The sequence below is a fragment of the Lupinus angustifolius genome, chromosome LG09, assembly GCF_001865875.1.
Source record: "Lupinus angustifolius cultivar Tanjil chromosome LG09, LupAngTanjil_v1.0, whole genome shotgun sequence".
Classification (NCBI taxonomy): domain Eukaryota; kingdom Viridiplantae; phylum Streptophyta; class Magnoliopsida; order Fabales; family Fabaceae; genus Lupinus; species Lupinus angustifolius.
This window is the reverse complement of record NC_032017.1, coordinates 5969691-5981549: the sequence shown is the minus strand read 5'-3', so window position 1 is coordinate 5981549 and position 11859 is coordinate 5969691. Positions and strand designations below refer to the sequence as shown.

The following is an 11859-nucleotide window of genomic DNA, read 5'->3' as shown; positions in this document are numbered from 1 at the left end:
TTCTTTAGAATTTACAAGTTTTAAGCTAAGATGTTATGTTGTTATTGTAATATTGTAGACTTATGTTTGTGATTTTTTGTTTTAAAAGACATTTATCAAGTTTGTTGATTATTTTTTGTCTAAAAGTTTTAATTATGTACATTTTGGAGGGAAAACGGGTCAGCCTGCCAGCCCTGCAAAATATGGGTCGGGCTGGCATTTTAAGCCCTTTTAACAATACGGGTCAGCCCTTATTTTGGCGGGCTGGGCCGGCCCGGCCCACATTGCCACCCCTAATTATAGATATAGATATAGATATAGATGTATTTCCCCAAATATACTTTTTACCTAAATTAGGATAACATGAAAAATACTAAGTAATGCACTATTAAAAGTTTAAATGGAACATATAAATATTAAAAATAAAAATATTCTCCAAATGATTGACAAATAAATACAATGATGGTAGTATAAATGAATATTTAGTAGAAAAAAACTCAATTACAATATCATAGTTGTTGAATACACTAACTTTGTAATCATATATCTATTGATCATACTCTTATTTTTAATACTGAGTATCTAAATTTTATATGATATGAAAATAAATTATGATATTATTAAGAGTGTAAGATGTATACACTGACAGTGTAAAGATTTATATACAGTCAATGTATCATCCACCATTTACATTACTTTTATTTAAAAATCAATAATAATTAAAAATCAATGGTGGATAATACACTGACAATATAAAAATCTTTACACTGTCAGTATATATATCTTTTTCTCTATTGTTATAAGCTGTCATTAAAGATTTTACTTGTGGTATAATATTTTTTGTGGAGGTTACATCCTCTAACTTCTCCCATAGATATAATATATATAAGAGCAAGTGAAAATTAGTGTTATAAAAATCTTCCTAGTAGGTTCAAGTGCTAAGGTGGTAAACTACTCTTTATACATATATATGGTACATCAATTATACCATGCAGCTAAATACACAATATTTTAGGTTTATTTTTTTTGTACCATCAAATGTAATATTTAATTGGAACTAATTTTTCAGAGTTTACGATTGTTGATTTTAACAAATTTCATATATAAAAATCGAATTTTCAATCTTTTTATTTATTTGGGATTTAGTGAGCCTTAAATTTATTTCATTTCAAACATTTGATAATAATCTCTTGAGCCATGAACCTCTCTCTATCTTTCTCGTTTCACGATATATCGTGAGGTAGAAGTGGTCAAGGTAGTTGTAGTAGTTCGATAAAACCAAGAGTGAAAGTGGGAGTTATTAAATAAACACATAATTCAGCATCAACAATAACAGCGCCACCAAATACTCTCTAGTTCCTATTTCCACTCTTCTATCTCTTCTAACATCACAGTAAAAAAACGTTATAGTGTGTTCTTAATCTATCTAAAATATTATATATTGTTTAATTAGAACCACAAAAGGAGAAGAATTATGGGGATTCTACAAGAGGATGTAGTGATTATAAGGCCACCAGAGAAAGATGGTGATAACACCGTCTTAACAGTTAATTGCCCCGACAAAACTGGTCTTGGTTGTGATTTGTGTCGGATCATACTCATATTTGGTGTTACCATTATCCGAGGAGGTAAGTTTTTGATGTTGGGTTTCATTCAAAATCTATTTTTTCTGTGAATTTGAGTGATGGGTAGTTTATAGTATGTGTTTTTGATTCATAGATTTTGAGGTTGATTCATTCATTTGTTTGGTTTATTTATTTTCATGCAATGTTGGGGTTCATTCAAAATTTAACCTTTATGTGAATTTGAGTGATGGGTAGGTTTTACCTTGTGTTTTTTAATCTTAAGATTTTGAGACTGATTAATTTATTTGTTTGGTTTTTTTTATGCAATGAAGATGTTTCAACTGATGGAAAATGGTGCTACTTGGTTTTCTGGGTTGTGGGGAAACCAAAAACAAGGTGGAGTTTATTGAAGAAGAGGTTAATTGAGGCATGCCCTACTTGTTCTTCAGCTTCTGGAATTTCTTATTACTGCACCGACTTGAATCCCCGAAAACCTCCCAATGTTTTCCTTTTGAAATTTTGTTGCCATGATCGGAGAGGCCTTTTACATGGTAATTTTGGAAATCCAAGTCTTAAATTATCACTATATGTGTTTGTTTTCTTGCTCTTGAAGTAAGAGATTTGATAAGATTTTCATACACCTTGGGTTCTACCCCTGGCTTCACTTTTGACATTTATATGCTTCTTCCGTTGGGCTTTTACTAAAACCATTTATATGAAGAAAAAAATTGAAATTCGGCTTCTCCAAGAAGCTGAAATTTTAGCTTCTAACATGAATGTTTCTATACATGGTCAATGGAGTGAATGGACTAATTGTCTCCCGAAACATGTGTAGTCGTTTAGACCAGGTGTGATTTTTCAGACGTAGAAGAACATTTCCTTTTGAGATTAGGAGTTTTATGACATGCTGATATTTTTTATTTGTTCTATCTATGTGTTATTTGGAGGAGTGGTGAAAGGGCCTTAAGGGTTCTGTTAGATTTTTCGTGAATATTATGCTTAAAGAATAATGAATTGACAGTCTTAACAATGATAATTGACGTCACAGTCTAGAACACATTGCAATTCAAAATATTTGTTGTGTAAATTCATGGATCCTTTCCATATACATTGATTCAACTTTTCTGGTTTTATACCTTGATTTTTTCGAAAGGACAGATAACTGAATCTCTTTATTGTTGGGACAGATGTTACCGAGGTTCTATATGAGCTAGAGCTCAACATAAAGAAGGTGAAGGTATCTACTACACCCGATGGCAAAGTGGTGGATCTGTTTTTCATCACGGATACAAGGTTGTACATATCTAAATATATATATTCGGAACAAGCTTGTGTTGTGATTTGGTGCAGTGTAATTGCTAGTTAATTTCAACTTAAGCTTCTTTATCTGTCTATTTAGAATGTCAATTTTGTTTGTTTGATTGCAAGGTACTCTTTTAATGAAAAAACGGAACTTGAATGGGTCTAATAGTGTGGCGAAGTTGAACTTTGCAATCCTGATTTCTGCTGAAATCTCTTTTCGTTTGTTCTAGGAAATTTCCTACGAATGTTGAAGATTTTTTTAAATCGAAGACATCTTTCATTAGAGGATGTTGAAATGTGTTTTATGAGAATGGACGCTAATTTGCATATGTAAAGAATGCACATTTGATGACAATTCCGTCAACTTTTAGCTTACTAACTAATCTACTACTACTTAATTTTGAGCATATCAGGGAACTCCTACATACAAAACCGAGAAGGGATGACACAATCGAACAGTTAACGGCTATTTTGAAGGATGCCTTAATTACGATTGACATTGAATTAGTTGGCCCAGAGATTCCTTCATGTTCTCAATCATCTTCCTTCCTTCCAACTGCAATCACCGAAGATATCTTTGATTTAGAATTGCCTGATTCGGTTCGAACTGGGACTTTCACATCGGATTCTGTGTCTGTTGAGATGGACAATTCACTGAGTCCTGCTCACACACTTGTCCAAATTATGTGCCAAGATCACAAAGGTCTTCTTTATGACATCATGAGAACTCTGAAGGACTATGATATACAGGTATAGTAATTTGAAATATGAAAAAATACAATTTTCCAAAGCATCCTCTTACGATGATCGATTCGACAGTGTCATCAGCATAAAGTTCGATAATCCTATTAACTTCAATTCATATTAAATACACATATTTTATATGTTAATATGACATTGTGAATCCTGATTTGTCGTTTAAACAGATTTCTTATGGACGCTTCACTACAAAACCTAGAGGAAAATGTGAGATCGACTTGTTCATCGTGCAAGCAGATGGGAAAAAGATAGTTGACTCCAGCAAGCAGAAGTCTTTGTCAGCACGCCTTAGGACGGAACTAATCCGTCCACTCAGAGTAGCTGTTGTGAGCAGGGGCCCTGATTCAGAACTGCTGGTTGCAAACCCTGTCGAGTTGTCCGGCAAGGGTCGGCCTCTGGTTTTTTATGACATCACTCTTGCTCTCAAAATGCTCGGCACCTGCATCTTTTCGGTACTTACCCATCTGCTCTATATTGCTTCCTACTGTTTAGACAGTTTAGCATTGTCCGGTTTGAGAATTTTTTTTATGTTTTCATGTTTTATTTTCATCAATAATTACAAGCATGCCACTTTATTTTCATTTTGTTTCCTTTTTTAAAGATTTGTACGAGAAATAATGAAAATGGGAAACATTTTCTTAAAGAAAATGGACACAATGGGAAACATTTTCTTTAGAAAATGGACACTCAGATTTCCATGCATGCTCTAATAGTCTCCCCTAGGTAGTTGCTCAATTTCTAGAACAAAAATAATGTGACAACTTTTAGAAAACTTCCCTTTTTTTATAATGCGTAGTACTATTACTTTGCATTACAATAAGTTAATTTGTTCAGATTTGTTGGACATATAACATTGTTGTTATGAGAATTTCATTATAAAATTAGATAGTTAGAGAGAAAAAATGGATGTACTATTAGTGTAAAAGATTTATATACTGTCAGTCCATCATGCACCATTCATTTTCAATCATCATCGACTCTTCAAAAGAAGTAATACAAATGAATAATGGATGATGTGTGACGGTATATAAATCTTTACACTGATAGTGCATAAATATTACACTCGACACAAATATATTGACTAAATGTTTCAACAGGCTGAAATTGGAAGACATGTGATTGGAGACAGAGAATGGGAAGTTTATAGAATCTTGCTTGATGAAGGAGAAGGAGTGTCTATTCCAAGGAACAATATTGAGAAAGGAGTTTGGAAAATGTTGATGGGTTGGGAATAATCAATTAATGGTAGCATTGTTGCTTTTGTATGGACCCTTCAACTTGTATATATTATTAGATGTAATTGTGAAATATATATGTTGTGCAAGTTATAATTGTAATCTTTGCCACATTATATTTTACTAAAGTTTTTGTAATTCTAACTTGTGTGTAGAAATCAAAATCACAAACAAGTATTTGTGAAGTGGTTATATTATTCACTTATTTTTTTCTTTCTTAATATATATTAAAAATATTATTGCAAAATGTGTTCATGTGATTTATGAAATATAAGTCTTATGGCTAAAACATATATCTTGTCCAAAAAATGTGCCCATTTTTTGTACTAAGGGTATTTATTCCTTTACCTTTTCGGGTAAGGAATTAATTTTTTTTGGAGTGTGTGACTGTGCCTCCTAACAAATATCATAGAATCAAATTATTGACCTTTTAGTCATTATGAGATTCAGCGGGGTCTTATACTGCTAAACCAATACCTTGTTGGTTTATGATTGATTAAAAAATATATATTTAAGTTAAAAGATCAACTGTTAAATATTTTTCTGATTAATTATAATTAATAATATATTTTTTGGTTAATAACATAGTTTGACTTTGACCATTGATGGGTCTTGGAGATATTGCCATACATTCAAAACAAGGTATTATTAATATATATTTGCATATTCGAATTAGAATAAAAAATGAATATGAATAGATACCTAGAAAACAAGTAAAATAAACTATCAATGCAATAGACTCTTTCTTCTCGCTTTTTTCATCGAATCGTGTCGTGCTCTAGGATAAGAAGTCAGTTAGAAATTCTTTATTTTATCAGCACAATCACTCTTTTGATTTTTTGAAAAAAAATATTTTTTATATCACTTTATTTATGATTATTTTTTGATTGGTTGCAAAAAATTATTTAAATTAAAATATAATTATTAAATATTTTTTGGTTAATCATATATCTTGATACATAAAGTATCCCAAAATAGTAGGACAACAAATTTGTTCCCATAAAACATTATGGTCCAAAATCATTTTGTATCGAAACATGGGTCAATTAATTCAAATTCAAGTTAGACAGATTGACAAAACTCACCCCCACATTAATGCAATTGTATGTTTAAGAAGAGTATTTAATGCAGTATATGCTAGCAAACGTAAAGAGTGTTTAATGCAGTGTGTACTAGAAAATGCAAAATCTTCTGCAATAAATGTGCACAACTCATTTTGTCTATTCATGAATTTGAGCTTAACACTTCTAATAATTAACCTAAATTTATGTGTCAACTTATATACAGGTTCCATGGGTACATGTTTTACAAAATACTATTTTGTTGGGTCTTTGCTGAGGTATTTCTTGCCCTTTAGATGAAGACCAATCCCTTTAAAAATAATGTAATTGTCTCTCTTTATAAATGTAATTCAGTCGAATTTTACTAATTAATTCATAAAAATAAGTTCTTTCTTTTTTTCCTTTACCATGTTAACATCAAAGAAAAATCCAAATTTTGCTCTCCCATAAAATTCTTCACATATACGTTGAAACTGATATTGATTTTTCATAGCAATTGTCAGCATCATATACATATACAGACAAAGAGAAAAACAAGATTCCAGGTATTCTTGACCCAAAAAATAGGGTTAAAATTATTTAAAAAAATGTATACATTAACAGTATATGATGTACTGTTATTGTATCATTCACCATTAATGTTTTAAAATTATTGACTTTTTAAAAAAGTAACACAACTAAATATTGAAGGATATCTTGAATGTATATAAATTTTTACAGTCATATTTATTTAGTTAATGCTACTTGCATAAACAAATGTATTTTATCTCTTTCCCTCATCGGTAAAATAAAAATATGGTTGCCTTCCATGTCCTTTTCATTGTCCTTTACAAACTCTAAGGAGAAAAATAATAATTTATAGTTTAACATCAAGGTTTAGGGTTCACATTTTTTTATAGGGTCACTACTGTTCACTTCTTATTTTAGTGAACCACTTCATCTATGAAGTTGAAAATACAATTGGGCCATTAAATAAATTTGACCAGTCAACATAGATTTTGTCTTGGTCATTTAAATAATGTGAGATATATAGACTTGGACACATGATATATCCTCTAATATATCTACACAGTCTTCACCAACTGAGCATATTTTGTTTTATCTCAATGTGGACATATTTATTTATATTCTAACACATGTAGATGTGCTTTATTTATGATGTGTAACAAGCATTATACGACTTTATTTGTCAAATTAATGACAAAAATATTTGTATCAACCATCCAGTAGTTTGCTTGTGACATGTTTAGTTAATTGGATAGAGACCAAATGTCCTTAAAAATGTCTTATTTTCTGTTTCGAATTAATTATATTTTAATAAATAATATAAAAATATTATTTTTTTGTTTTTAAAAGTTTTCGTTTTATTTATGTAGTAATATCTTGTTGACTTGGACAAAGAATAAAACACCCATAGCAATAAGTGATCTCCATCAAATAAGAATTTGTTGTCATATATTGTGTCACAAACCATTTCACGAACCAATGAAAACATACTACGTGAATTAAAAAAATTAAATACTCATTATTTTTTCTATTTTTGCTTCAATATTATTGATCTAGGACATGGTTTGGGATATCCTAGTTGATTAACTAAATTAAACAAAGGGTAGCTTTTGCCATTTATTAGAAAACAAGTGGTATTAATTACAGCATAAATGAAATGATTAAACCTTATTATATCTTTAACTATGATGTATTTCATTCAGGTTTTCTAATGCTATATCTTTTTGGGCTTAATTAGTTTTTGTGTCTTGCAATGAGAATTGTCACAAGTACGTGTTCCTTCTTCCATTTTTTCTCCCACTTTTGGACCACAATATGGAAATTGTGGAATACTAAATATTCTCTTTGCCAAGTTGAAGAGAAAGTGACTAGGATAATTTGGATGTAAAGTACAATGAACCATAGGGAAAAGAAGAATTAAGGAATAACAACTACAAGTTCTCTATTAATATGACTTTTTTAGGTACATGACAATGTTATATATATCATAAAGTTTCCAGCATATTCCTAATTTATGCAATATGCCAGAAAGTGAACATTCACAAACACATTCTTCTTGATCCAGTGTACCTGATTAATGTTATTCATGTGCAAAAAAAGTTGTTAGCTCATATTTCACTAACAATATTAGTATTTAACTTTTTCTTCACATCCTTTTTAATCTTAGTTTATAAGTATTCATTTATCTATCAAACTAAATTATCAATACAGATAAAAGATTTATCAATAAAAATAATTTATAATATAACATTATGATGTCGTACCATATAATATAATTGACCAAACAAATGCTTGATTGTTGTTATAAAAACCAAAATCATGTCATCAATGATTGCAATGTAAGTATAAAATGACTGCAAATAAAAAGTATGCATGATGCATTTGGTTTAAATTTATTTTATTTTGATTCAACTTATTTTGCTTAAATATGTTGCTGTGGTCTATATAAATGTTGGTCATTTTAAATTTTGTCCATATATTTTAATTTGTTTGCTTTGTTACCAACGATTCCACCTTCATCTTTTCTCGCTAGGCATTTGTTCATACATTTTTTTTAAGGCTAGAGGTGCAAATACACCCCCAAACATATATTAATAAAGAGGATTACATATGAGTAAATCTATAGTTTGGAAAGCCATTGCCATTCCTAAAGAACTCATTGGAAATGAAAGAAGGCATTGAATTCCAAATCATAGAAGGTCTAGAAGATATATCATAGTTTGTCAATTTGTCCACACAAGCATTACCCTCTCTATAAATATGAAAGATTTTGAAATTGATAGAATGAAGAAGAAACAAGCATAAAGCCCACCTACTATATAGGTTCCAAGGGACTTTGGACCTACCTTTAAAAATATCCACAACTAGAGTTGAGTCCCACTCAAGCCAAAGGAAATTCCAACATCCCTCAATAGCTATCTCCACAACCATTATAACTAAAAGTAACTCAGTAAACAGGGCGTTTTGAACCTCCAAAAAAAAAGCAAAGCAAGCCTTTACTAAGCCCTTATGATCCCTGAAAATTCCCCCTCCACCCAAAAGGCCAGGACAACCATGAGCTGCACCATATGTGTTTACTTTAATCCAACCTGAAGAAGGAGGTGTTAGGTATCAGTGGCAGAATACACCTAGAAGTGGGGGTTGAATAGGTGTGGCGGAGCTCAAGTTCCACTTTTTTGGTTTTTACACACTTGCTGAAAAATGTCCAGTTATCGATTAAACACCGTTCATAATCGATTAATCAGTAACAGAACCAGAATGATCAGAACAACAACTTGCACATTTATTAACCACCATACAAACAGATATACAACAAATACTTTTATGCAAGATTAACAAGAATATAGCAAGGTACAAGCATGCAAAATATTAGCTCCAAACTCGCATTAAAACATCTTGAAATATAAAAGAGAAAAGGATAGAAAAGATTACGCATGGATTTTATCCTGGTTCGTTTTGCTGTCCACTGCAAAACTACATCCAGTCCTCCCCTCTGATTTGGGAGATTTTCCTTCTTCACTATAGAACACAATGTACGTTACATACACGTTTCCAATTACAAGACTCAAATGCTCCCTTCTTGGAACCCAAAGAACTTCGCCACCCTTGGTTTGACCTTTCCCAAAACCGCCTTCCAAGAAAAACTTTCTTACGCGATTCGGCCACAGCTAAGGTATCGCTCTTTATCCCAAGACCTCCAAGTCTTTGTGTGAAGAACACCTTACCTAACCGCAGCTAGGATTTTCCCAATCCTTGAATTAACAATGCTTTGAGTTATGAATGAGTACTTAATACTCGGGTATTACAATAAAGATCAAAGTTTAAAACCTAAGCAAGAACTCACAGGACGTCCTAGACTAATATGAATGTTCATGCATGAGGTTTCTGAAAAAATAGCAATCTTTAAAGACTAGCTCTTTTTATTTTCAAGAAACACAAGAATGATGCAAGAAAGCTTTTCAAAGAATCATGCAATATGAATATGAAAACTAAAGCTTTAGCATGATCTAATATTTCTCCTAATTCAACAATTTCTAATAGATTCTAACAATGATGATCAATTATCTTTTCTCTGTGTTTTTCACTCTTTTTCCATTTCTGCAATTTGTCAGAATTTATACAAAATAGATTTGGCCTCTAAAAACAGTTTTTCAGTTATGCAGTTGAAAACAGCATAAAACACTCACATTAATCGATTAAGTCATGGGGTTAATCGATTAACGAGTGTATTTTTAATACATGATTAAATGGTAAACTACTTATATGTTATATGCTCATGCAATACATGATTTCCAAAATATACTAATTATCATATACTTCTAGATGATGTCTCATTTTAGTGGATTAATTACTTTATTAAGTCTTGTGAGACTCACACCTAGGTTTACCTAACCTAGACTCAATATCTATGGCAAACATCTTAGACTTCTAAAAGATAATAAAGAATTATAACATAAGTCTAATAAGACACCACTTGAGCCATCGGCATGTCGATTGTTGAGACATCTTCAAGCTTTAATTAACTCCTTGTCTTCATCAAAACATAGGCAAAATATTGCTAATGCAATCCTTGACGTTTTGCACTCTAAGTAGGAGCCAAAGAACTTCAATAATTTTAGGAGCATTGTTGAAATTCAAAGGAACTCTTAGATCTCCAAGGATGCTGAAATCCATAAGAGAGTAACCAGAACAAGATTTGATATTGCAGCCAGTATAATAGATCTCAGACCTTATCTTTGATACTGCATTAGCCACCCTAATGTTTTTGTTAAGAAATCTGCATTGATTCCTACAGTACCAAACAATACTGAAAGAGAGAATTATTAAGGAAGTTACCTCTTTTATCTGAGGTGTCCAATTTCCTCTACAGACCATCAGGATTGAGGAGATAAAGGAGATATCCAACTAGATTGAGACGGTACAACCAAGACATTACAAAATTGAGGAAGCAAAAGGGCAAAGAAAAAACAAATGCTCTGAAGTTTCAGGGCTAGCCTTGCAGAGGTTACATTTTAAAGGCAAGTTGTAGCCCATCTTTTGAAGATTGTCATCAGTAAGCGTTTTGTTGTTTGAAAGTCTCCAATTAGTGAAAGATTTAGAGGAAGGAATTGCACTAGTCCATATGATTTTGCCCCGAGTCCATTGATTTGAAGAGCAAGATATGTGAGAGTAAGCAACTTTTAAAGACAAGATACCATCCAAATATCTTTGCCAAACAAATTTGTCCTAACTGTTAGATATAAAAGTGTTGGAAATTCTGTTAGCACTTTCAGGAAAGGAGTATTTGAAAATGGAAGGAATTATCCATTTGGAGTTATGGATGAAGTCTGCAACAGAAGATGTGAGATGAGGTTGCAGATCCAATGAAATATTCAGACAATCAACCAAAGGCAGAACCAACCAAGTTGATTTTGTGCCCATCACTAATTAACCAAATTGAGTTAAGTTGAGCAGCAGACCAATTGTTTCTAATTCCTTGCCAAATAGAAGAGGTGAAAAATCTGGTATTAGTACAATAGCTTTTACCAAACCTCCTTCTATATAAACAAGTCCAATCCTAATTAGAAGACATCATTTCCCAAGCCAGTTTGATCAAGGGAGATGTGTTTATCATATTTAGAGATCTAATGCCAAGCCCTCCTTCAGAAGTAGGAGTGCAAACTTGACTCCAAGCAACAGTAACTAGCTTCCTGACTGAGGTGTCCCCTGACCAAAGTTAGTTCAGACTTCCAGTATTGATCGTATTTCAGCTACCAAAGTTAGTTGGAACCTTAGAATATAAAAAAACCAAAAAACAAATAACACTTATAAGTTGAAACCAAGATATACATACATTATTAGCATAATCCATAAATTATTAAATTCCAAATAACTAATTAAATGATTAAATCACTCAAATTTAAAGTTAGATATCATTATTTAAATGAGTCAACATCAAAACTTTTGTAAATA

The 11859-nt window shown here is 31.6% G+C and overlaps 1 protein-coding gene across 2 annotated transcripts; it reads left to right on the top strand.

Moving 5' to 3' along the window:
- Positions 1274 to 5041, top strand: LOC109355728 (ACT domain-containing protein ACR10-like). 2 transcript variants are annotated; one of them, XM_019598922.1, is made up of 6 exons: positions 1278 to 1607; positions 1877 to 2095; positions 2732 to 2837; positions 3260 to 3596; positions 3773 to 4057; positions 4703 to 5041. In XM_019598922.1, the coding sequence occupies exons 1-6, from the start codon at positions 1454 to 1456 to the stop codon at positions 4838 to 4840; spliced, it is 1239 nt and encodes a 412-aa protein (XP_019454467.1). In that variant the 5' UTR covers positions 1278 to 1453; the 3' UTR covers positions 4841 to 5041. The 2 variants fall into 2 exon arrangements, with proteins under 2 accessions (XP_019454468.1, XP_019454467.1); XM_019598923.1 differs by lacking the exon at positions 1877 to 2095 and having other exon boundaries at positions 1274 to 1607.